This window comes from Schistocerca serialis, chromosome 1 (genome assembly GCF_023864345.2).
Source record: "Schistocerca serialis cubense isolate TAMUIC-IGC-003099 chromosome 1, iqSchSeri2.2, whole genome shotgun sequence".
NCBI lineage: Eukaryota > Metazoa > Arthropoda > Insecta > Orthoptera > Acrididae > Schistocerca > Schistocerca serialis.
The window spans coordinates 524801502-524828974 of NC_064638.1; the positions used below are offsets into that span (position 1 = coordinate 524801502).

Here is a 27473-nt window from a genome sequence, read left to right on the forward strand (position 1 = left end):
TCTCCTACAGATAATTGACATATGCCATTACTTAAATCTATGATTGCTTTGTGTTCATTCAAGAAATCCATCCCTAGGATGCAGTGTACGATAAGCTTGTCTACAATCAGAAAATTACACTTGAACTGTGTATTGGAAAACGTGAAGTTAACTAGGGCTTGCATGCGTATGTCCTTAGATTTAGTACCTGTGGCACTAACCACGTGCCAATTCTGAACAGGTAATGTAGGTATGTTTATAATTTGCTTCAATTCATTATAGAATGCGGTTGACATCACACTTGCAGCAGCACCAGTATCAAATAAAATTTGTACATCATAATCGTTAAACTTAACCCATGCCATAGCTTGTATGAATTCTTTTAACACAACTGTCTGATTTAATGTTTTTCTCGTCGGTTAATTCCTGTTCTGCTGTCATTTTGTCATCGTACCTAAGGAAACAAATCGTCTGAGCCGTTGCGCTCATACAACACCTCACGACCGAAGCACGAGCGCTTAGCTCGGTCGTCGACTGTTTTCCATGGTCTGCTGTGTTTGGCCGGGTTCATTGACCAGCTCCACTATGTTTACATTCTGGCTGGTTGGCGCCCACGCGTCAGCTGATGGCGCGCCGCAATTGTTATTGCTACTTCGTGGTGGGGAGTGCATAACTGTACTGGGGAACGGTGGCGGATTCCGTGGAGGGTTATGATTTGTCATGTGTGAATTTTGTGTGTTCCACATATTTTGTCGGTGATTGTTGGGATTGTTATTGTTTTGGTGGTAATTATGTCTGTTATATGGCATGTTCCTGCCAAGGTAGCCCTGGTTGTACCGGTTATTCTCACATCTCCTATTGTGGTTGTTGTTGTTGTTGTTGTTCTACTGTCTGTGATTTTCATTTTGCATGTAGTTACCATTTTGATATGGGTGATAATTATTGTTGTTATTATTATTCCACGAATTTCTGCGGTTGTTCCTGCCGTCATACACGTTTCCATTTGAATATGTTTCGCACGCAAGCATCGTATTGTGTTGCGGCGTGGACGGATGGTTCCACCAACCACCATCCCTACGGTTCCTTTGGGGTGGGTGCTGATTTTGGTTACTAATATGCGTAAAATTTGAATGGCTTGAATCGCCTCTGTAAAATACGTCCATTTGGTCTAAGAAGTTCAAGAAGGTCTTAACGTCATTCTCCGGTACTCCTATTAATCTGTCTCGGTATGGAAAGGGTAAATGGCTCTTTAAAGTGTCAATTATCACTGGCAAGTTGGCTGGTTTGTACCAGTGCAGTGTCTTGTCTAGGTACCTCTCAAAGTATTGTCTTAATGTGTCTTTTTTAGGGTCATAGGTCTCGGGGTTGCACGCTTCTCTCCTTAGACTCTGTTGCTCATTCTCGGACCAGAATTCATCCAAGAAGGCTTGTTCGAACTGTTCAAACGTAAGGCACTGTTGTTTCATAGCGGCACCCCACTTAGCTGCTCGTCCTCTCATGAGATTGGTGACGTATCTGATTTTATCGACTTCTGACCAACTACGTGGAAAAACACCGTCAAATGATCTAATAAACACAATAGGGTGGACTTTGTGCTTGTCCTCACTGGAAAATGTCTGGAAATACCCATGTCTTACAAACGTATCATCGGACGTGCCGGTTGGCATAACTGTATTGATGTGATTTAGGTCACTTGCTACTCTAGGTGTGGTACCGTAATATTGCTCGTTTGGTGGAAAAGAAAGCGGCACATTGTAATTTTGATTTGAAATAGGTGATTCCACAATAGGTGTTCTGTCTGTGTCATTAGCCATGGTTTTAGCTGTTCTGTCGTTCCCTGACGATGCATTTGCACCAATCGCCAAACACGGCACAACATTGTCTCGTAATTTTGTCACTTCGTCTCCTCTGTGTTTTGTCTCATCTTTAACATGTGTCTTTGTTTTTGAAAGTATGTCCTGTGTAATTGTTTCAAGTTTTTTGTCCAGATAGTCGTCACACAAATTACATTCGTGTGCAATTCTTTCGGCCATGTTGGTGTCGTTGCTTAGTGACGCGTGGTCCGCTCGGTCTTCTAATTTTTCTATCTTTTCTTTGAGGTGGATTTGTTCAAGAACTACTATTGTGAGCTGTTGGGTAATATTTCCCACTTCTTCAGTCAGATTCTCTTGGGTGGAGCTAGCTGAAGTGTGGGCCTGAGCTAACTCTTCCACATAGGTGTTCACTTCCTGCTGCACATTAACTATTTGAGTTAACTGATTCTCACATCGGGTGATATTGCTTTTTGTTTCATGTGTGAATGTAACCAAAGTTTCTTCCTGTTTAGTGACTCGGTCGGACAGTGTCTCAAATCGCTGGTTGAGCTGTCGAGTGATGTTATTTAATTCTGTCATCTGTTTTGTCGTTCGTTCAAAATTTTCGGTCATAGTACGGTTTAATACGTCAAATTTTTTGTCGCTTTTATCTAGCCTTTGTCTAAAGTCCTGACCAAGTGCTTCCAGTTTTGCGTCAATTTTCTGACTAACGTCTCGTTTCATGTCTGCAAATAACTCTAATAGTCGGTCCAGTTTGTCAGTTTCCTGTGTTCGATTTGTGTCACATTGCTGAATTTGTCTCCTATTTGGTTCTGACATTGATGTTAACAATGGCGCTGACGGTCTAGTCTCGCGTCCATTCCACATTTCGTCATTTAAAGTCGCCATCTGTGCATTATCACAAATGTTGCGAATTTGAGGCAAAATCATTGCATTTATCTCTGAACTCGTCCATGGAGGGAAACGCGGACTTTCTTGTTGGTTGAACGATGAATCTAGTTCACTTAACACATCTGCCGAAACTATCTCTACCTTACCGCGTTCCATTTTAATAGGATGTATAATCGTAAGTCAAAAAGGGAATAATATAAGTCTGATTAATAAAGATTTGACTCAGATTTAGGTTAAAATATTTTCTCGTCAATGTAAATGATTGCTCTATTGCAAACAATGGTTGAGAAAGATGCAGCAGGGCGGACAAAATTTTTCGTAACAAATGACTGTTTGGCGGTCAAATTCACGATCTTCATATGCTACAACAATACTATAATCACCACAAACTACAATAGAGATAGATAATTTTGGAAAAATCTAGAAGAAAACTACAGGATGTGTGGAAAGGGAAAAATGGATTCTGCAGTTGGCGATTGAATGTTTGAATGAAATATAATTGTGTGATTCACCATTAAATTTTCTGTCCTGCAGCGGCTGATCAATCACTTCTGCGTAAGTCATATTAGTCAAAATATGTATTTTCTTAATACATCTCCATCGGATAATCACCAAAAGGTCTCAAAATAACAGTTTTGCATCAATATATGCCATGCAAAGAAAAACAGATTGAATTAGTTGCAAAAATTCTTTACAATATTGTAGTATAATCATTTGCTTAGGTACAATAAAGTTGGTGTTTTAGTTACCCTTTAAAGTTCAGGATTTTTGGGTATTCTCAGTTGGGAAAAAATACAAATTAAAGTTTCAAATTTGCTCAAAAACTACACATCCGAAAATTGCGTCCTGTCACGGTCGCCAGTTGTAGTGGTTAATAAAAAAGAAAAAAAATGAAAAGAAAAGGTTGAAAATGGTGGGAAGAAATGGTGAATAAAAAGGGGGATTTAAAATCTTAAATGACCGTGAAAAAGGGAAAGAATGAAAAGCAAATCGGACTTCGTGTTACAGAGAAGCTATCGGACTTCGTGATTCGGAAAAGCTAATGTTGGGATGGCCCTTGTGGCGTTTTTGAGCAAAAGTTAAACCAATTTCCACTACAAAAATTATTGAAGAAGAACAGAGAATAACAAAATGTAACTGACAGGGGGAAATGACGTAGCTTAGAGTTAATTCTTAACCATGTTAACATGTCTTCTTGTTTCGTGCGGCGTCCAGGTCTTCAAAAATCTCCTACTTCATTTGTGCGTGAAAAGTCTGCTCCGAAATCTTGCAATAAGTTTCATTGTCCAGGAATTTCTAATGTACACAAAACCGTCTTGATATTAAATGCAATTTATTTTAGTTGCTTCTCTCCATCCTCCGAATTTCATAACAACTTCCACAATGTCTAAACATTAATAAGTTTTTTCGTCTTAATCAGATCATATCTGCATTAAGCTTCCGCTCTCGAGAGACAATAATGAAACAGATAGAAAAACAAAAAAAAGTTACAATTTTAGTATTTTCTCTGCCGTCGAGTGCTCATACCGCTGCGACGGTATAATTTTTATCTGAGGGAACGAGTGTAGCGCGGCGAAATTCAAAGTCCCACTACATAAGGCCGATGCATCTCTCATACATTACATTTAATAACATTATTTCTTAGCATTCCATAATCCCCTCCACACCCTCCACAATCATTGTCTTCTTTGTCTCCACAGACATCAGGAGCCTTGAATTGTGGGGACAGCTTGCATGTATTTTTCTCTGTCTTCTGCATGTTAATCACTGCATTCACTTTCATTTACTGTCGCATTCTCATTGAGTCATTGGTAATTCTTAATTGTGATGAACAGACTTTATAGCCTCTTTTTTTTTAAAAAAAAAAACAATTTTCTGAGACAAAAACAGGTACTGTGTGATCAATTAGTTGTCTCCAAATCATGGAAACAGCAGAGATCATGTGACGTGATCATTTTAACCAGCCTATCAGTAGTGAAGTCCGTGTTGGACGTAATATGTGAAGCACATGTCGGACATAATATGTTGGTGAGAGGGGAGAGGCATTTTTCTTATTCTGCTTGCCACCGTTATACCCAGAATCAACAGAATCAAGTATGTACCACTTCCTTACCTGAAGGTTAAGATTACATTTATTGCCACATGAAGAATTTTTGCTGTTTACTGGGAAATCCGTGAGAAACCTGGGAATTTTTTCATCCAGGAAAAAACCGGAGAGAACACAGGAATGTTGTAGAATTCCAGAAATTTTTGATTGTTTTAGTTTTCTGTTAAATTTTTGTAATTTTGACTGATAAGAACTGATACTCTAACAAAGACTTTTGCTTTATCCCGCTACTGCAGAATAATACTGCAGCAGTAAAACATAAATGAGAGAAAAAAATCAAAATAAAACTTGAATTGAAAATAAAATTTGCAGTCTATATCAATAAAACACAGTGCACACACAAGCTTTTGCTGACAGCAAAATTTGTCAAAGGCTTTAGGACGAAAAGTATGCAGTACTTTGTAACAACAGATTGCTTTTGATGAGTGTGATGTCACACCTTCTTACATTAGTTTTGTCTGATCTGTTTCCAATGGGCTCACTAACGTGCACCAAACTGAAGTTTGGCTGTTAGCTTTGTAAATAGTAGCATCAAGCAACCAGATGCTAGCCGCAAAAAATGTTCCAGGGCACCCTAGCTGCCAGATTCATGCATGCGTCAAGCAGTCTGAGCTGTAGTGGATGGGCGGGGGGTGTCTCCAAGTGACCCATGTTTACATTGTGTACATTTCATGATTTTGCTATTTTTTCTTCATTAATAGGCCTCATGCCAAATGAAAACAAAACGGATTTCTGTGGCTGGGAGCTACCGAGTGAATTCATGATCCACGTAATTACAAAAGACTAAAATATGTTATTGGTTACAGTTTCTGGTTTTATTTTATTTCATTCCTCAATTGTCTTGCAGGACAATGAAGTTATTTTTGTTCGTTTACTAAAGAAATTTGCTTTTATTAATCTTTTCCACAGAACTAGATAATGTACTTATAATGAAGTGTTTCTTTCCACACTATTGACTAGTTTCAACTTTTTACAGAATTTCAAGTGCAGGTTTCTATATTCTGGCATATACGGCATACTGCCATAACAAAATACCAAATATAGTACTGGTACTCCAAGAAAATTAAGCATAGATTGGTAGGACACTGTGTTTTATCATTGTTAACTTCCCCCCAAGGCTTTATATTTACTGCTGGAGTAGAACATAAACTGCCAGTTACACAGTTTCTTGGCTTCGCAGGTAACCTTGTTAATTTTTATACTGTTGGAAAAATTCATGAAAAACTTATTAGTTCTGGTGTATACAAACAACTGTTCTATTTATTTTTGCAAGAAATTTGCCTTCCTTCTTACTATCTTTTTGCTGTGCTGTGTTAATATAAACCTGATTGGTAAAGCTTCATAACAGTACTGCAGAGTACAAGGGTGGAGGGCGGTGGGGAACCAAGACACCACATAGTGAAATATATATTAGGGTACTTTGAGTAGTAGAGTCGTAGTTCTAAATGAATATGATGCCAAGTATTACTTTCTTATTTTGCATTCCTTATCTGGGTAGGATGTGATAAAACAATTGCCCTAAGTACAATAACTCTATATGTCCCCACTGAACAACATGCTTCAGTGCTGCACATGGTCAAGTGATTCACCACTACCCACAAAATTCCAAACAGAAATGCCACGAAAGGCGTATGAACAGAGCAAACCCCCAAGCATGGGCTTTCTATGTCATGGTAGCTGTGCATGCACAATAATGCCTGTTTTCTGGAGCTCTCTGGCAACTGTTCAAATGAACCTATTTCTAACAGGCCGCAGGTAAATATTGCCTTTGGTAACTTGAGAAGTATTACTTTTAAAGTAAATTTCCTTTTACACAAGGTGAGTTATGTGTGAGAATGTTGGATGAATTTCTTAAATCACGTAGCATCTGACTCATTCATAACTTAACACTTCGAATATCATCCACTTAGAAAAATTCCAGGCCCAGAAGACCAGCCATTTGTGTCATTACCTAAATTTTTTCTGACACATTTGTGTTTGATATATCTGAAACGGTATCACGTGTAAGAAAGAACCAATATTATATGTGAAAGGTGAGCTTTGCTTGTAGCTATACTACATATATTAATTTAAACTATTAACTTTTCCTTTTTGTGTGTTCACCTTACTTAACAGTAATGTTGCTACTGGCTGACTATATCACAGATCCAATGCTCTGAATATCTGCTCTCATTGGCTGTCAAAAGCGCATCACAATCTCAGTTTCAGTGCTTCAGAAACTAATGTGCTGTTTTTGTTGGAATTCATATGTATACTTTCATAGTAAGAAGTACACAGTGTACATGTGAGATCTTTCCAAACCATGTTTTGTGTTCTAAATTGCCAGGTTCTATGCCGGTGTATAAAACCTGTACCATTCAAGGGATTGATAAGTTTTACAGCTCCAACAGAAAGTATACTGCCACTTAACAAGGAAAAAGTGCAACCCCCCCCCCCCCAAAAAAAAAAAGAAAAGTGTATTTTTAACTGGGAAATCCAGGAATTTTTTTTTTCTCGTCTGCTTATGCACCCTGTATTTACATGTGTGTGAGGCATTTCTTGTGAATTAAGAGAAATGAAGACCATTCATGAACCTAAAGCAACAAGTAGTCACTTCCAACAATAGATTTCCAAACAGAGCGTTATGTAAGAAAAATCTTTGTACATAATAAGATTGTTTTTGAATAGTTACATCAGCAGAAAAATTAAACCACATCAGAACAACCAGAGTGTATTATTTTCAGGGTTTTCCATAGATAAAGGGAACTGTGCCATAACTAATCGTTACAGACAAACACTGCTTTAATTATCGAATACAGGTCCTGCATCTGCAGTAAGAAAATCATTCACATTCTTTGTGACAAAAATGCTGTGGGTGAGTGTTCTGTCTTTGTCAGGCAATGTCATGATTACGAGTGACTGCAGGATATACAAGGTGACAATTATTGAACTATATGGAATAAAATCATCATGACTTCTGAATCGTTTGTATTAGGACTTTCATACCGTACGGTTAGCATTGGGGCGTGGTGGGAATTTTTGTGTGTATATGGTTTGTTTTAGTGACAAAGCCCACTTTCATTTGTATGGCAAAATTGGCGCGTTTTGGGGACTGAGAATTCACATCTCTCAATCGAGAAGTTTCTTCACCCTCAATGGGTGACTGTGTGGTGTGTAGTGTCCAGTCATGGGGTAATCGATGCAATATTCTGTGATTTCAAGGTGACTACCAAACGTTACATGAAGATTTTGGAAGATGATTTCATCCCCATTATCCAAAGTGATCCTGATTTTGACAACATGTGGTTCATGCAGGACAGAGCTTGACTCCATTGAAGCAGGAGAGTGTTTGATGTACTGGAGGAGCATTTTGGCTCTGGGGTACCCAGAGGCCGTTGGCATGGGTTTCAATAGGTTACCATGTTCTTCAGATCTGAACACCTACGGCTCCTATTAGTGGGGCTACATTAAAAGCAAGGTGTACAGAAATTAACCATGAAACCACTGCTGAGCTGAAAACAGCCATTCAGGAGGTGATTGACAGCATCTATGTTCCAACACTTCAGTGGGTCATGCAGAATTTAGCTGGTCGTCTGTGCCACATCATCGCCAGTGGTGGCAGGCGTATCGAGCATGTCATAAATCTGAATATCTGTAGTGATGTTTACAAGTTGAATAAAGTGTGTGCACACCATAGTTTCTAACTAATTAATTTTTTTCTGTATGATTCAATTATTGTCACCCTTTATTTTACTGTGGTGTGTACAGAAATTAAAACTAAATATGTCACTGTGGGAAATGCTTTAAATATCAGTAACTGTTAGGCATTAATGCAGTATATTCCTCTTCTCTGCAATGACCCCCCCCCCCCCCCCCCTGCAAAATAAAGTCTTCCCCTTCTCCCTCATGGAATAAAAGTGTCTACAAAGTAAGCTTCTGTGATCTTGGAGAGACAGCCCAAAAGCTTTAAAAAGTCTGTGACATCCTACCTTCTGTAAAACTGCTACTATTCAGTCTCACAGTATCTTATGCAAGAAAAAATGTAATTTGTATCTTTAATTGTAGAAATAAGTTATAAATATCCAGTATTTCAAAAATTTGTAATTATTAACTGTATAGATCCAATTTGTCATAAAAATTTATAAAATTTATGTTTGATATTTGAAAATCCAATAGCCAAAAAATGTTTTCTGTCCAATATCCTGTGTACAATATATGTACTTAAAAAGAGATTTATATGGACAAATAAATAAATAAATAAATAAATAAATATAGAAAAAACACATTACTCACTCTACCATTGTGTCTTACTATGTCACTCAGTTATGAATTTTGATTCTTTTATAGCATTTTGCAAGTAGTATGACATAAAAGAAAATATAGCTCATGTATATTAAAGATATATCATTGATTTATACATTGTTGATAGTTCCAAAGTTAGCTTTCTCTGGTACTTGCATGGTGTAATTAACACATAACAAGTAACTTAACAGAATTCAGGGCAGCTAGTTTCTTTTGGCGACATTTTCTCTTTGGCGACATTTTAAAAACTGTTTTCTCTTCACATAAAAAGGTAAATTATTTGAGATTTTCTTTTCATAGGTTGCAGTTAATTATATGCAAAATATTTGTACTCTTGAATATACTTTGTTGTACCAATGATTATACAATATATCAATGAACAGTTGAATTACAGATAGGTACTGTGTGGTGGTGATAGGATTCCTGTTGCCGTTGTTGTCGTTGTGGTCTTCAGTCCAGGGACTGGGTTGATGCAGCTCTCCATGCTACTCTAACCTGTGCAAGCTTCTTCATCTCCCAGTACCAACTGCAACCTACAGCCTACTGAATCTGTTTAGTGTATTCATCTCTTGGTCTCCCTCTATGATTTTTACAAACCGCACTGCCCTCCAATACTAAATGGGTGATCCTTTGATGCCTCAGAATATGCCCTACCAGCCGATCCCTTCTTCTAATCAAGGTGTGTCACAAATTTCTCTTCTCTCCAATTCTACTCAATACCTCCTCATTAGTTATGTGATCTACCCCTCTACTCTTCAGCATTCTTCTGCAGCACCATATTTCGAAAGCTTCTATTCTCTTCTTGTCTAAGCTATTTATCGTCCATGTTTCACTTGCATACATAGCTACCTTCCATACAAATACTTTCAGAAACAACTTCCTGACACTTAAATCTATACTCGATGTTAACAAATTTCTCTTCTTCAGAAACACTTTCCTTGCCATTGCCAGTCTACATTTTATATCCTCTCTACTTCAACCATCATCAGTTATTTTGCTCGCCAAATAGCAAAACTCCTTTACTACTTTAAGTGTCTCATTTCCTAATCTAATTCCCGCAGCATCACCCGATTTTAATCGACCTCATTCCATTATCCTTGTTTTGCTTTTGTTGATATTCATCTTATATCCTCCTATCAAGACATTGTCCATTCCATTTAACTGCTCTTCCGGGTCCTTTGCTGTCTGTGACAGAATTACAATGTCGCCGGCAAACTTCAAAGTTTTTATTTATTCTCCATGGATTTTAATTCCTACTCCAAATTTTTCATTTGTTTCCTTTAATGCGTGCTCAATATACAGACTGAATAACATCAGGGATAGGCTACAACCTTGTCTCACTCCCTGGCCAACCACTGCTTCCCATTCATGCCTCTCGACTCTTATAACTGCCATCTGCTTTCTGTACAAATTGTAAATAGCCTTTCGCTCCCTGTATTTTACTCCTGCCACCTTCAGAATTTGAAAGAGAGTATTCCAGTCAACATTGTCAAAAGCTTTCTCTAAGTCTACAAATGCTAGAAATGTAGGTTTGTCGTTCCTTAATCTATTTTCTAAGATAAGTCGTAGGGTCAGTATCGCCTCATGTGTTCCGATATTTCTATGGAATCCAAACTGATCTTCCCCGAAGTCGGCTTCTACCAGTTTTTCCATTCATCTGTAAAGAATTTGTGTTAGTATTTTGCAGCCGTGGCTTATTAAACTGATAGTTCGGTAATTTTCACATCTGTCAACACCTGCTTTCTTTGGGATTGGAATTATTATATTCTTCTTGAAGTCTGAGGTTATTTCACCAGTCTCATACATCTTGCTCACTAGATGGTAGAGTTTTGTTAGGCCTGGCTCTCCCAAGGCTATAAGTAGTTCTAATGGGATGTTGTCTATGCCTAGGGCCTTGTTTCGACTTAGGTCTTTCAGTGCTCTATCAAACTCTTCACGCAGTATCATATCTCCCATTTCATCTTCGTGACATTCTCTTCCACTTCTATAATATTGTCCTCAAGACCCTCTATATACTCTTTCCGCCTTTCTGCTTTGCCTTCTTTGCTTAGTAATGGGTTTCCATCTGAGCTCTTGATATTCATGCAAGTGGTTCTCTTTTCTCCAAAGGTCTCTTTAATTTTCCTTTAAGCAGTATCTATTTTACCCCTAGTGAGATAAGGCTCTGCATCCTTACATTTGTCCTCTAGCCATCCCTGCTTCGCCATTTTGCATTTCCTGTCGATTCCATTTTTGAGACGTTTGTATTCCTTTTTGCCTGCTTCATTTACTGTATTTTTGTATTTTCTCCTTTCATCAATCAATTTCAGTACCTCTTCTGTTACCCATGGATTTCTACTAGCCCTCGTCTTTTCACCTACTAGATCCTCTGCTGCCTTCGCTATTTCATCCCTCAAAGCTACCCATTCTTTTTCTACTGTATTTCTTTCCCCCATTCCTGTCAATTGTTCCCTTATGCTTTTCCTGAAACTCTGTACAACCTCTGGTTTAGTCAGTTTATACAGGTCCCATCTCCTTAAATTCCCACCTTTTTGCAGTTTCTTGAGTTTTAATCGACAGTTCATAACCAATAGATTGTGGCCATAGTCCACATCTGCCCCTGGAAATGTCTTACAATTTAAAACCTGGTTCCTAAATCTCTCTCTTACCATTATATAATCTATCTGAAACCTTCTAGTATCTCCAGGGTTCTTCCATGTATACCACCTTCTTTCATGATTCTTGAACCAAGTGTTAGGTATGACTAAGTTATGCTCTGTGCAAAATTCTACCAGGCGGCATCCTCTTTCATTTCATAGCCCCAATCCATATTCACCTACTATGTTTCCTTCTCTTCCTTTTCCTACTGTTGAATTCCAATCACCCATGACTATTAAATTTTCGTCTCCCTTCACTACCTGAATAATTTCTTTTATCTCATCACACATTTCATCTATTTCTTCATCATCTGCAGAGCTAGTTGGCATATAAATTTGTACTACTGTAGTAGGCGTGGGCTTCGTGTCTGTCTTGGCCACAATAATGCATTCACTATGCTGTTTGTAGTAGCTTACCCACATTCCTATTTTCCTGTTCATTATTAAACCTACTCCTGCATTACCCCTATTTGATTTTGTATTTATAACCCTGTATTCACCTGACCAAAAGCCTTGTTCCTCCAGCCACCGAACTTCACTAATTCCCACTATATCTAACTTTAACTTATCCATTTCTCTTTTTAAATTTTCTAACCTACCTGCCTGATTAAGGGATCTGACATTCCACGCTCTGATCCAGTGAACGCCAGTTTTCTTTTTCCTGATGACAACGTCCTCCTGAGTAGTCCCTGCCCGGTGATCCGAATGGGGCACTAATTTACCTCCGGAAAATTTTACCCAAGAGGACGCCATCATCATTTATCCATACAGTAAAGCTGCATGCCCTCGGGAAATATTATTTCCGTGGTTTCCCCTTGCTTTCAGCTGTTCGCAGTACCAGCACAGCAAGGCCGTTTTGGTTAGTGTTACAAGGCCAGATCAGTCAATCATCTAGATTGTTGCCCCTGCAACTACTGAAAAGGCTGCTACCCCTCTTCAGGAACTACACGTTTGTCTGGCCTCTCAACAGATACCCCTCTGTTGTGGTTTCACCTACAGTAAGGCTATCTGTATCGCTGAGCTGAGGCACACAAGCTTCCCCACCAATGGCAAGGTCCATGGTTCAGGGGGGGGGGGGGGGGGGGCTGTTGCCGTAGTGAGTAAAATAATTTGGTACATCACATAAGTAGAGTGTGACTAGTCCATGTATTGGCTGTCATTCCAACAGACAAATGCAAAACTGGCAAAATTGGGAATAATATTGCCTTTGTTAACAGCCCTATTGTGAATTCCAGGCATATGGTTCTTTCTGCCTTTGAGGTTATGCAGTCACTGGACATACTTTCAAGGGGTACTTTGAGTACCTGACATGGAAGAAACTTTACCACCATAGACAACAGCAGTGAGCAACAACATGCTGACACATCTTGCTGGTGCCTATTGTGGATTGCAACAATAGTTAACATGTGCAAAAGTGCAGCAAATCACTTTCCAAACAGTTGTTGGACAACTGCCTGACTGCAGGTTGCAGAATCCACTGCACCAACGTTTAGTTATGCTCACTACATGTCACAAGGTGCCTAAATCAGTATGACACAGTACCACTGTCTTTGTATGCTCAAAATATGGATAAAGATGTTTGAACTAACCAGTTGCTGTACACGTAAGTTCATACTGATGGAGGGTAGAAGTATTTAAAAGCCACATGAGGCATTGTATCCCTCTTGCCCACAAAGCATCATTCAGACAGTGGAAGTATTCTTGTGTGCCATCTCACTATGTGGGATTAAGTGGCCTGTGGCATTTCTACCCACCAGCAGTCCAGTAGCATCCTAATATGAGGTCATATGGATTCATTTGTTTACTTCAACAGCCCTACTTTAACATCCCCCATGTGACCTGCAATTTTAGCTAGATAATTCACTACCACTCTCAAGTTGTGTAGAATGGTCTGAAGATCATTCCTCATATACTTACATGCCATCTTCCATCTGGTTTACTGACTCATATCCTGTTGAAAGATCCAGAAGTTACCGAGAAATATGTACATGCCTTGGACCTAGCTCTACCTGATCTCCAGCAGTTGTGGCCATCAGTTGGGCACTAATATATGAATTTGTATGACAGTGATGGCTGGACTGTACATTTGGGGTTCAGTCACCTAAGTCAGAAATACTTCGCTTGTTTCCATACATTGGAATCTTTCTTTGCAAATGTGAATGTAACGTATTATGTGTGACTTTTTAGTGTAAATTGTTATGATGATGATGATGATAATGGTGGTGATATGTGGAGTGTAATATCACGTTTATTTTGTTGATAATGGTGAAAGGAAAGAGGAGAATGATGTGTAGTTGCTACACATATTACCTCGATGTTCCTGAATGGTAGCAAGTGAGTTGCTGTGTTTAACGTTCCCATCGACAGGTAGATCACCATCAGCATGACACAATCTTAGCTCCGTCGGACTCTGTGAATAGTTTTGGAATTAAATCCAGGAGACTGGTATAAAGTGTGTGATTAGTCACTGTCTGGCACTATGTCTACACTCCTGGCAACTAAATGCTAGTGGTTGCAATTTCGCCCACCGCCAGAATTTGAATCAGCTGACCTGAAATCAGTGTCAGACAATATTTCATCCCTATGTTATTGAAAATGAACTATTTTTTGATCTGTCATTATTAACATCTATTATTTGACATCCACTGCTGAATGAAAGCAGTTTCCAGATTTCTCTGTGCTTTATGGTCTTTTGCCGTAGACACCCACAGTGCCCCTACCTTTTTATGTAATGTCATCTACATATCGTCTAGTTGGTTGCCACTTGGTATTTTCTAATTTCATGGAATCCAACAAATAACTACCTTGGTCCATCATTTTCTGTTTGTATTCAGACTTGCCGTACTGTGTTTTTCCATGCAATGTCGAAGTTTATCTGCATGACAGGCATCCAGTGACAGAATCATCGGGAAAGTGGAGGTACATGTGCATTCCATCAACATATAGTCTTTCTCTTTCCCATGTTCAAGATTTGAAGACTCCCTCTTGGATTATTGGCGATAGTTTTAATGATATGGAATTTCCTTGCCTTACTCTTCTGTCAGTTGTGAATTTCCCACTATTGTGAAGAAGTCTATTGGAAGATGAAGTATCGGCATTTATATCGATGAGTATATTAATGTAGTTTAAATTAATGCCTTATTTCTCAAAGGATGTTAATACAATTTTTGCTTAAATTAATTCCAAAACTCTCTCAGAATCCTTTAAAATTGATGCACAAAGTATACAACAACTACCACCTTGATAGTTTTAGGCCTTGCGGAGAACCCTAGAAAATTTTCTGTATGCCCATCTTTACACAGATGATTGAAGGGCCTCAGTTGTTCAGTACAGAATGTCAAATCGAAACAACTTGCAGCCATCTAAATTTCCAAATTATTATTTTATTGAGCAACAAGTTTCGGTGATATATTGCACCATCTTCAGGCATCCTAAGTGACGTGCAGGAAGGTTCCCATCTCTGGTCCAGTCAAAATAGTGGTCAGCATTCAGTGACTTCAAATTGAAGTGATCGCACTCTGAGAAATCTGCAGATGCCAGTCATTGAATGTTGGCCCCTATTTTGACTGTACCAGAGATGGGAATCTTCCTACACTTTGGTCTGGGGACCTGAAGATGGCATAATATGTTGCCAAAACTGGTTGTTCAATAAAATAACAATTTAGAAATTTAGATGACTGTAAGGTGTTTTGATTTGTCATTCTGCAAGAAAATTCTGGTCCTGCACAAAATCGCTAATCGAGTCGAAGGCTTCTGTCCAATCATTCATTGACTGTTAGTGGCACCAAAGCTGGTGTCCAGTCTCTAACGATTGAGACAGGAACTGAAATTGAGGGTAGCAGAGCAAAAGCTGAAATACTTAACTCTGTTTTCAAGTGTTTCTTTACAAATGAAATCCCTGGAGAACTGCTCCAGTCTAATCCTCACACCACTGAAAAGATGAATAATGTTGAGAGACACCTGAAATCATTAAAATTGAACAAAGCTCCAGGGCCCAGTGGAATCCCTATCAGATTCTATACTGAATTTGTGGCTAAGTTAGCCCCTCTTCTAACTCTAAATTATCATAGATCCCTCGAACAAAAAACTGTGCCCAGTAGTTAGAAGAGAGCACAGGTATCACCTTTATACAAGAAGGTTAGTAGAAGTGATCCACGAAACTACCGTACAATATCCTTGACACTGATTTGTTGTAGAATCTTAGAATATATTCCGAGCTCAAAAAGAATAAGGTATTTTAAAGAGAATGACCTCCTCTGTGCCAGCCAGCACTGATTCCGAAAACATCGATCATGTGGAACCCAACTGATACTTTCCTATCATGACATACTGAAGGTTTTGGATCAAGGCAGGCAGTCAGGTAGAAGCAGTATTTCTTGATGTCTGAAAAGCATTTGACTGACACTTATTGTCAAAAGTATGATCATATGGAGTATCAGCTGAAATTTGTGACTGGATTGAGAACTTTTTGGTAGGGAGGACACAGCATGTTATCTTGGATGGAAAGAAATTGTCAGATGTAGAAGTAACTTCAAGTGTGCCCCAGGGAAGTGTGTTGGGACCCTTGCTGTTCATATTGTTTATGAATGACCTTGCGAACAATATTGATAGTAACCTAAGACTTTTTGCAGATGATGCAGTTATCAAGAATTAAATACTGTCTGAAAGAAGCTGCATTAATAATTAGTCAGATTTGGATAAGATTTCAAAGTGGTGCAAAGATTGGCAACTTGCTGAAAATGTTCAGAGATGTAAAATTGTGCACTTTACGAAACAAAAAATGTAGTGTCCTATGACTATAATATCAGTGAGTCACAGTTGGAATAAGCCAACTCATACCTGGGTGTAACAGTTTGTAGGAGTATGACTGTAATGATCACATAGGCTCAGTTGTGGACAAAGCAGGTGGTAGACTTCGATTTATTGGTAGAATACTGAAGAAGTGGAATCAGTCTGCAAAGGATATTGCTTACAAGTCACACGTGTGACCCATCCTAGAATATTAATCAAGTATGTGGGACCCACACCAGATAGGAGCAACAGGTTATATTGAATGTATACAGAGAAGGCCCCCCCTCCCATGAACCATGGACCTTGCCGTTGGTGGGGAGCCTTGTGTGCCACAACGATACAGATAGCCATACCGTAGATGCAACCACAACGGAGGGGTATCTGTTGAGAGCCCAGACAAACGTGTGGTTCCTGAAGAGGGGCAGCAGCCTTTTCAGTAGTTTCAGGGGCAACAGTCTGGATGATTGACTGATCTGGCCTTGTAACACTAACCAAAACGGCCTTGCTGTTTTGGTACTGCGGACAGCTGAAAGCAAGGGAAAACTACAGCCGTAATTTTTCCCGAGGGCATGCAGCTTTACTGTATGGATAAATGATGATGGCGTCCTCTTGGGTAAAATTTTCCGGAGGTAAATTAGTGCCCCATTCGGATCACCGGGCAGGGACTACTCAGGAGGACGTTGTTATCAGGAAAAAGAAAACTGGCGTTCACTGGATCAGAGCGTGAAGTGTCAGATCCCTTAATCAGGCAGGTAGGTTAGAAAATTTAAAAAGGGAAATGGATAAGTTAAAGTTAGATATAGTGGGAATTAGTGAAGTTCGGTGGCTGGAGGAACAAGGCTTTTGGTCAGGTGAATACAGGGTTATAAATACAAAATTAAATAGGGGTAATGCAGGAGTAGGTTTAATAATGAACAGGAAAATAGGAATGTGGGTAAGCTACTACAAACAGTATAGTGAATGCATTATTGTGGCCAAGATAGACACGAAGCCCACGCCTACTACAGTAGTACAAATTTATATGCCAACTAGCTCTGCAGATGATGAAGAAATAGATGAAATGTGTGATGAGATAAAAGAAATTATTCAGGTAGTGAAGGGAGACGAAAATTTAATAGGTATGGGTGATTGGAATTCGACAGTAGGAAAAGGAAGAGAAGGAAACATAGTAGGTGAATGTGGATTGGGGCTATGAAATGAAAGAGGATGCCACCTGGTAGAATTTTGCACAGAGCATAACTTAGTCATACCTAACACTTGGTTCAAGAATCATGAAAGAAGGTGGTATACATGGAAGAACCCTGGAGATACTAGAAGGTTTCAGATAGATTATATAACGGTAAGAGAGAGATTTAGGAACCAGGTTTTAAATTGTAAGACATTTCCAGGGGCAGATGTGGACTATGGCCACAATCTATTGGTTATGAACTGTCGATTAAAACTCAAGAAACTGCAAAAAGGTGGGAATTTAAGGAGATGGGACCTGTATAAACTGACTAAACCAGAGGTTGTACAGAGTTTCAGGGAAAGCATAAGGGAACAATTGACAGGAATGGGGGAAAGAAATGCAGTAGAAAAAGAATGGGTAGCTTTGAGGGATGAAATAGCGAAGGCAGCAGAGGATCAAGTAGGTGAAAAGACGAGGGCTAGTAGAAATCCATGGGTAACAGAAGAGGTACTGAAATTGATTGATGAAAGGAGAAAATACAAAAATACAGTAAATGAAGCAGGCAAAAAGGAATACAAACGTCTCAAAAATGAGATCGACAGGAAATGCAAAATGGCGAAGCAGGGATGGCTAGAGGACAAATGTAAGGATGCAGAGCCTTATCTCACTAGGGGTAAAATAGATACTGCTTAAAGGAAAATTAAAGAGACCTTTGGAGAAAAGAGAACCACTTGCATGAATATCAAGAGCTCAGATGGAAACCCAGTTCTAACTAAAGAAGGGAAAGCAGAAAGGTGGAAGGAGTATATAGGGGGTCTATACAAGGGCGATGTTCTTGAGGACAATATTATGGAAATGGAAGAGAATGTAGATGAAGATGAAATGGGAGATACGATACTGTGTGAAGAGTTTGACAGAGTACTGAAAGACCTGAGTCGAAACAAGGCCCTGGGAGTAGACAACATTCCATTAGAACTACTGATAGCCTTGGGAGAGCCAGTCCTGACAAAACTCTACCATCTGGTGAGCAAGATGTATGAGATGGGCGAAATTCCCTCAGACTTCAAGAAGAATATAATAATTCCAATCCCAAAGAAAGCAGGTGTTGACAGATGTGAAAATTACTGAACTATCAGTTTAATAAGTCACGGCTGCAAAATAATAACGCGAATTCTTTACAGACGAATGGAAAAACTGGTAGAAGCCAACTTCGTGGAAGATCAATTTGGATTCCGTAGAAATGTCGCAACGCGTGAGGCAATACTGACCCTACTGAGCTGCATCAAACTAGTCTCAGGACTGAAAACCACAACAACAACAACAATACAGAGAAGGGCAGCATGAATGGTCACAGGTTTCTTTGACCAACAGGAGAGTGTCTCAGAGATGCTGAAGGAACTGTACGAGGAGACTGTTGAAGATGGATCCCTAGAAAGTGTACTAACAAAGTTCCAAGAACTTGCTTTAAACGAAGGCTCTAGGAATATACTACAACCCCCTACTTACAGCTCACATAGGGATCGTGAGGACAATTTAGTATAAATACTACACGCACATAGGCATTCAAACTGTCATTCTTCTTGCGCGCTATATATGTGAGTTGGACTGGAAGAAAGCCTAATAACTGGTGCAATGAAGCATACCCTGTGCCATGCACTTTGCACTGGTTTCCAGAGTAAAGATGTAGATGCAGATATAGACTGGTCTGGAGTACCAACAGAAGACAGCAAAAGGAAAGCTGATGTCTTAAATTTTACATGTCAGAAATAATTCATGATGGAGGATCATAACAACATGCCATCATTTGACCAACACAGAGTTTCCCAAATGTAGGACATAGTAATAGTCATCCCTGCATTATAGAAGCAAATGAATGACTTGACAACAGATAAGTCTCCAGGTCTGGATGGAATCCCAATTTGGTTTTACAGAGAGCCCTCTGTGGCATTGGTCTCTTACTTACTTTGTATTTTTGCGAATCTCTCACCTGATGCAAAGTGCCAAGCTACAGGAATAAAGTGCTGTCAACTCCTGTATATAAGAAGAGTAAAAGAATGGACCTGCAAAATTAAAGACCAATATCCTTCACATTGGTTTGATGCAGTATTCTTGAATGTATTCGGCTCAAACATAACAAATTTCTTTGAGGTGGAAAAACTTCTATTCACAAATCAGTAGATTTAAAAGGCATCATTCATGCAAAACTCAGCTTGCCCTTTCCTCATGGTATTGTGCGAACATGAATGAAGGGAAATAGCCAGATTCTACATTTCTCGAGTTCTGGAAAGCATTTGACATTGTGGCCTAGTGCAGACTTTTAACAAAATTATGAGCATATGGAATAGGTTCTCAGATATGTGATTGGCTTGAAGACATTTTAAGTAATGTAAACCCAGTATATTGTCATTGGCAGTGAGTGTTCATCAGAGAGAAGGGTATTGTCAGGAGTGCTCCAGGAAAGTATAATAGGGCTGCTCTTATTCTTTGTATACATAAATCGTCTGATGGACAAAGTGAGCAGCAATCTGTGGCTGTTTGGATGATGCTGTGGTGTACTACAGGAAAGTGTCATTATCGAGTGTCTCTGACTTAGACAAAATTCCTAGTTGGTATGATGAATGGCAGCTTGCTCTAAATGTAGAAGAATGTGAGTTAATGCAGATAAGTAGGAAAAACAATCCCGTAACGTTTGAATAGAGCACCAGTAGTGTGCTGCTTGACACAGTCGTGTTGATTAAGTATCTAGGCGTAACATTGCATAACAGTATGAAATGGAACAAGGATGTAATGATGGCTTAGGAAAGGTGAATGGTTGAGAATTTTAGGAAAGTGTGACTAATCTGCAAAGGAGACCGCATGTAGAACAGTAGTGTGACCCATTGTTGATTACTGTTCAGTTTTTTGGGATTGCTACCAGGTCGGATTAGAGGAACATCTCGAAGCAATTCAGAGGTGGTCTGTTAGAGATGTTAGCGTTAGGTTCAATCAACTTGTAAGTATTATCTGCAGCAGAGTGTGCGCTGGAATTAAACATCCTGGAAGATTAAAACTGTGTGCCAGACCGAGACTCGAACTCGAGACCTTTGCCTTTCGCGGTCAAGTGCTCTACCAACTGAGTTACCCAAACACGACTTACGACCCATCCTCACAGCTTTACTTCCCCCAGTACCTCGTCTTCTACCTTGCAGACTTCACAGATGCTCTCCTGTGAAACTTGCAGAACTAGCACTCCTGGAAGAAAGGAGATCATGGAGACAAGGCTTTGCCACAGCCTGGGGGATGTTCTCAGAATGAGATTTTCACTCTGCAACGGAGTGTGCACTGATATGAAACTTCCTGGCAGATTAAAACTATTTGCCACCACACAACCCCCTATGTATTGCTCACATGGGGATGAAGAAGATAAGATTAGAATATTTACTGCATGCACAGATGCATTCAGACAGTCATTCTTCCCGTGCTCCGTACGTGAATGGAACAGGAAGAAACCCAAATAACTGGTACATAAGACGTACTCTCTGCCACGCACCTCATGATGGTTTGCAGAGCATAGATGTAGATGTAGATGTCGAAGTGTGTATCTACTACTAATGTCAGCTTGATCAAATTTTCTCATTTTTTTATGATAATTATAATAAATAGCTTTAGTTTGATTGTTATGGGAAGAAGGCTGATCATGTATAGTTTGTTGTTCTTGAATGTCTCTTTTTCTTATTTGGATATAAAGCATTTCTTTTTAAAGATACATGCTTTTCTTATAAATTTTTATGTATTTTGTATACAGATACTCAACAGCTAGTACATAATATATTTCTTACTAAATTCATTATCCTTGTTTTCTGTACAGGTTATAGGATGCTTCCGCAAAGATACAATGTTGGAAACTTCATCTTTCTTAAGGAACCTGAGACGTACAAAGAGACAGACACTTAGGGAGGCCAGAGCAACAGAAAAGCTGGAGAAACAACAGAAACTGGAAGCAGAGAGGAAGAGACAACAAAAGCACCAGGTGTGTAAATTTGTAAACCCATTATGTGTACACCAATTTTGCAGAATTTTTTGGTCTGTGTTACATTTTGTGACATTAGTCTATAAATGTGAATAAAAAAGTGGAAGCAGAGAGGAAGAGACAACAAAAGCGCCAAGTGAGTAAATTTCTATACCTGTTTGTATACACTGATTTAGCTGCATTTTTTGTCTGAATTACATTTTGGAACATTAGCCTATAAATGAGAATAAAAAAATTATTTTATTTTTTAGTTAAATGTTGTTGCAGACAGGACAGGGTTGGTTATTATAGAGCGGTAATCAGTGTCATTGATGAATTGTATATGATGGGTGAAAATGTGAAATCATTATCTGTTTTTGTACAGTGTTGTATAAAGCTAATGACATTTAATGTTAGTGAAATATCTCTGCTGTCAAATGAAAATGTGTAAAACCTACCTTTTGGAAATAGCTACATGAATAAAAATGTTTCATAGATGTACTTAATAACTTCTGTTCCTACTGGTGAGAAATTCTGTCTTACTAAAAATATTAAAAAGCCAAGATTGCCCAAATATTTCTTTATTTAAAACAACTGTCTTCGACAGACTTTGCTGTCATCTTCAGGTCTTAAAAAAATCTTTTTGCTATGAAACATGTTCATTTTAAGTTGGACCTCACACTGAGCTGCCATATGGACAAAAAACAGCACATAATAAAAGGTTTGTCATAATTAAATATTTATGAACGTGACAACTTGGCATGAGGTCCAACTTTAAATGGATATGCTTCATAACAGAAAGTTTTTTTTGAGACCTGCAGATGACAGCAAAGTCTGTTGAAACTGGTTGTTTTAAACAAAGTAATAATTGCGCAATCTTGGCTTTTGAGAGTTTTTAGCAAGTAAGACAGACACTCCTTTAGTCTTGTCAAAATGAGAAAATTCAGTCACATCTGTCTTACAACGTTTTAGGAGCCTGTTGAAGTGTTAGAAAACCAAAGAGAACAGCATTTATGGTAATTCCTTGTGCAATAAAAAAGTTATGCTTTAGTAGTTCAGTTCCATGGCATTGTTTTCATTCCCCCCTCCCTGCCTCCCCAACCTTCTGTCAAGAGAGATCCATACACGGACAGGCAGGAAAATTATTTCTTATTTGCATTAACACTTGTTTTGAAATAGTGGTGTTTGTAGATGTATCATTTGTGTATTTATTCTTTTCATTTTCTAGGAGTACCTAAATGCTGTTCTGCAACATGCAAAGGATCATAAAGAATACCATCGTAACAACACTGCAAAGATACAACGTCTCAACCGTGCTATTATGAATTATCATGCCAATGCAGAACGAGAACAAAAGAAAGAACAGGAGCGAATAGAAAAGGAACGAATGCGGCGGCTAATGGCTGAAGATGAAGAGGGATACAGGTATGCTTTACACACACACACACATACACACACACACACACGTACGTTAAAGAAGTGTAAGTGATAGGTCATGTGCTCATGTGTGAGAGTTGTTCACAATTGTGCTAAAAAAGAAGGAAAAAGAAAAGCATTTCACTTGTTGACTCTTGTACATCGGAGATAATTGAAGACCATTGGTGGGATGTTATTTTACAGAATCATACTTACTTGAAGTTTTGAAACTCATGCATACTACATTTAGAATGAAGAGAATCAATGTGCATGGGGTAGGAGCTATTAAAGGTGAATAAGTTCTGATTTACCACTATGACAGTAAACAGAATGAGATGCGGTTTGTATTCAGCTCCCTGTAGAAGTGGAGTTGTGTTACATGGAAAGTTATAGGAGTCGGTGAAAAACACATTTAATTACATTATTTGTATAATTAGTAGTAATAAAAAAGTATTTGAAAATATTCATGTTTTTTATTGTCAAGTAAATGTGTTGAAAAAAAAAAACAAACTTTTATTGTTTCTCAGGCAGGTAGGCACATTTTGTGTGAAAATATTTTCTTTATGTTACATCTTGTGCAAGTGAGGTGCAGCTCTTTTTAGTAGCTGTTGAGAATGTTGCAAGCTAGTCCCTTGTGTAGTAGAAGTGCAATTACAATGTCTGTGGCTCTTGTGTTGCATGTTACTGTTGGTAATGATCCGTGTGTTCATGATGGTAAATGAACACAACAAATCAAGAGGCGTATGTAGGTAGCCACTCACATTAGTTGGGTGTTCACAGTCATGACCTTCGCCAACTCTCAGTCAATTTATCCTATTCCTGCCAAACCTGGATCTCGGGCTCCACTGCAGATCAATCATGTTGCCATAGTCACGTGTTCCGGTGTTCTCACTTGTTGGCTTCAACAACTGGCATCCAGATAGCCACATTCCAGTCTAACATAGCATCTGAGGCATGCTACAGATCAAAGTGTTGCCACAACCAAGGGTTTTGGGATGGAGGGGGGGAGGGGGGGGGGGGGAGGGCAGAAGCAGTATTACGTTCTATCCAATAATCATGATTTTAAACGTTATTACTGCTCTTCTCATTTATAGCAATTTAAACTGTGCATTTGCGTTCAAATTTAATCATAACCTTGGAAGTCACATCATATTTGGGAAACACAGGTGATTGTAAATATCAACAATTTGACATAGAAAAGTATTACTGTCATTGAAGTTTAATTAGAACAGAGAAAATGCAGCAAAAAAGACGACTTCATTCAGAAAACTTATCGAGCAGCTTTCATAAGATGTCATTAAGTTCAGTGATGTTGTTGGCTATCATATACTATCATCTGATGGGACACAACTAATGAAAACTGACTGTCTTCAGCAGCATGCAAAAGGAGAGCCATGAACATAGTAAGCGCACTTTAGTCCTCTTGGGTACATCTGTGTTTTTGTCTCTACAGGTAACCATTGTGCGGGTTGGTCTGAACTTACTTTTATAATGTCACTATATACAAAACATTTTTAGAATTCTACTTTGAAAAGTATTTACATCCAATGTTTTTATTCAGCAATTTCATCCATTTATGTAACTTTTTAAATACTAGATCCAGAACATTTTTTAATCTGTGACACAATCACACAAAATTTTTTTAACTGTTCAAATTTGTCCACATTGCTTATGTCACCTTGGTATCCTTTCATCATCTGTACTCTGGGGTGCAGAGACACGGCCATTCCTTCCTAAGGATTTTCTCAGTTTGACACTTGGCAAAATGATTTATCTTTGAAATAACGTATTGGTGCTACTAACTTGTAACTCTGCATATTTAACAAATGTCTTCTCATTTGGCACCCACACTTTTATTTTGTAAATTAGTTATGGCATAAATTTTGCAAAATTTGCAAATTTCAATAATTTTTAACTCACTAAAACGTATCTGAACAGCATCACTCACTTTTTCACTGCATACTTCAAATTTTAGGTTATAAGAGCTACAATCATAGACCACTCGTACTTTATGGGTTTCATCCTCAGTCACTGTTTCATTCTCATTTGTACTCTAAATTTTATTATAGCCTTATTTGTGTCTTAATTCTAGGTAAATAAAATGTCGTGTGACTAGGGCCTCCCATCCGGTAGACCGTTTGCCGGGTGCAAGTCTTTCGGTTTGACGCCACTTTGGTGACTTGCGCATTGATGGGGGTGAAATGATGATGATTAGGACAACACAACACCCAGTCCCTGAGCGGAGAAAATCTCCGACCCAGCCGGGAATTGAACCCGGGCCCTTAGGATTGACATTCTGTCACGCTGACAACTCAGCTACTGGTGGCGGACTTAATTCTAGCTGAATTAATAATACGTTTTCCTCTCTTGACAAGCTTCAAGTTGCACTACAATCACCTTTCTCTAGTGTTTCGAGTCTGGACCAGAAACAGCTACCTTGAAATGATTAGGAAGATAATACTGGATGAAATCAGCTTTGTATGTTGTTGGCTTGTGAGTGGTGGAGTGATCTCAAAGCCATGTTTATTGCACTGACTAGGTTGCTCTTCTGTTGGCTGTTTCCTACTCTTATATCATTTTGTGAAGGCTCTGTCTCTTTCTGTATTTGTAATGGCCTGATATGTGATTGTTTGTCACGATGCACAAATTCTAGTTCATCATTGTCATCATCCTTAATGTGTAGATATATATCATCACCTTCTTTTGCTGCTGGTGGTGTGCAGCTGCAGACCTCATTGAATGACATTTTGGGATACAAAAGTTTATAGTTTGCGAGGTCAAAAGTGAATAATTTGTAGATTCTCCTTGGTGTCCAACAAATATATCGAAATATGTATTGCAGTTTATGCAACTGGCTGCTGATTACTTTGACATAAACAACTACAGTTGCTGAGGATGGATGAAATACTAGTACCCAACAAAGTAATTTTTCAGGCTTTGACATCTAGCTTGCTTCAAAATTGTTTTAGCATATGAGTAGAAGCATCAGATCAAAAGATGTGAAGATACAACATAGTGATTTCATCTGTTCCACAACTTGCATGGAGTTTTCTTCAGATTGCATTTCATTGGGATCCCATTTAGTATGCAGAAGCAGAATTAACTGCTTCTGCCCGTAATAACTATTGGAGAACTTTCAACAATTGTTCAATTATCTTTCTTGGATCAGCTGTTCTGTTCTAGTCTGTATGGAATGGCTGGTTCAAGCTTGATTCCAAAGCTTCCAGTAAGCTGTTTTTGGGACAATTAATGCTCAATACAATTGTCCACACACAAGGTTTTGAGTCTTTAATCAAACTTCTTCAACATGAGAGTGTTGAATTCAGGAAATTGATTTGGTCTGACAAAATAAACAATCCTCAAACCTATATCCTGTTGCCAAATTATTAAATGTGACAAAAATCTTTGCTCTGCTGACTGGTTCAACTGACATCACACCACAGACTTCAGTATAAATCACATTGGTTTGTGGAATGGGTTGTATGTCTGGTCTTTTTTTTTTTTTTTCTCTTGCCTAAGTGACATGGATCTCAAAAAAAAAATCTTCTTTTGTTATATTAAGTCCTTCAACATTTGCTGAAGCATTTGTGTATTGACGTGTCCCAGTTGTTCATGCTGCTGTTTCAAATCATTCACTGTAACATTTACTTCATTCCTCGATTGAGTGGATCTTGTCACCAAAAACAACCTATAAATATTGTTTTCTTTCTTCACATCTTCCGCTACAGTTTCTTTCTCGTAAACTGATACAACTTGATCTTCTTTGAAAAGTACATTGATTTTTATTTGATTTACAGAGTCTTGACACTAAACAAAGTCTTTTTGATAGCTACTACATACAAAATGTTTTTTTTGCCATCGGCTTCTTTGTTGACAGTGACAGTTACCATACCTGTGACATAGCATTCTTTAGTACCACCATTCCCAGCAAGTGTAACTGATTTTACTTGAACCATTTTGCACATTTTGACAACAGGACATGTTTTATCTGAAGGGACAATAAATGCACAGTTTAATTTATCTTCATCATGTCTCCGTGTCTCGTTTTTTCTCTGGCACTCCTGAGCAAAATGTCGATGCTTTTTTGCTATTTAGAATTGTTGGTTTTATCAGATTGAATTGACTTTTTCTTTCGCACAATGATCACCAACTTTTTCATCATCCATAGACAAGTGGGACCATACTTTGATGAGATGTTCCATCATTGTTTCCACACTGGTCCATGCTGTTTTAAACATGTTGTACTTTGATAGCAGTGAAGCAACGATTTTCACCATGATGGTTTTGTCTGACACACTTTATCCAACATCTCAGTTGCTGTGCCATGTATTCAACTTTAGCTGTCTGCAGAGTGACTGAACCATTCACCTTAATTCAATAGTCATGAAAATGCTGAGTTAAG

General features: G+C 38.6%; 1 protein-coding gene across 2 annotated transcripts in view; it reads left to right on the forward strand.

Annotated features, from left to right (window-relative positions):
• The window catches only part of LOC126474648 (ATP-dependent helicase brm-like), a 233501-nt gene that overhangs the window by 44835 nt on the left and 161193 nt on the right, over positions 1-27473 (forward strand). For both annotated transcript variants that reach the window (XM_050102137.1, XM_050102129.1), the window contains exons 7-8: positions 21515-21676; positions 22884-23080. In XM_050102137.1, the coding sequence (XP_049958094.1) occupies positions 21515-21676; positions 22884-23080 (359 nt within the window). The remainder of the gene's footprint in view (positions 1-21514; positions 21677-22883; positions 23081-27473) is intronic.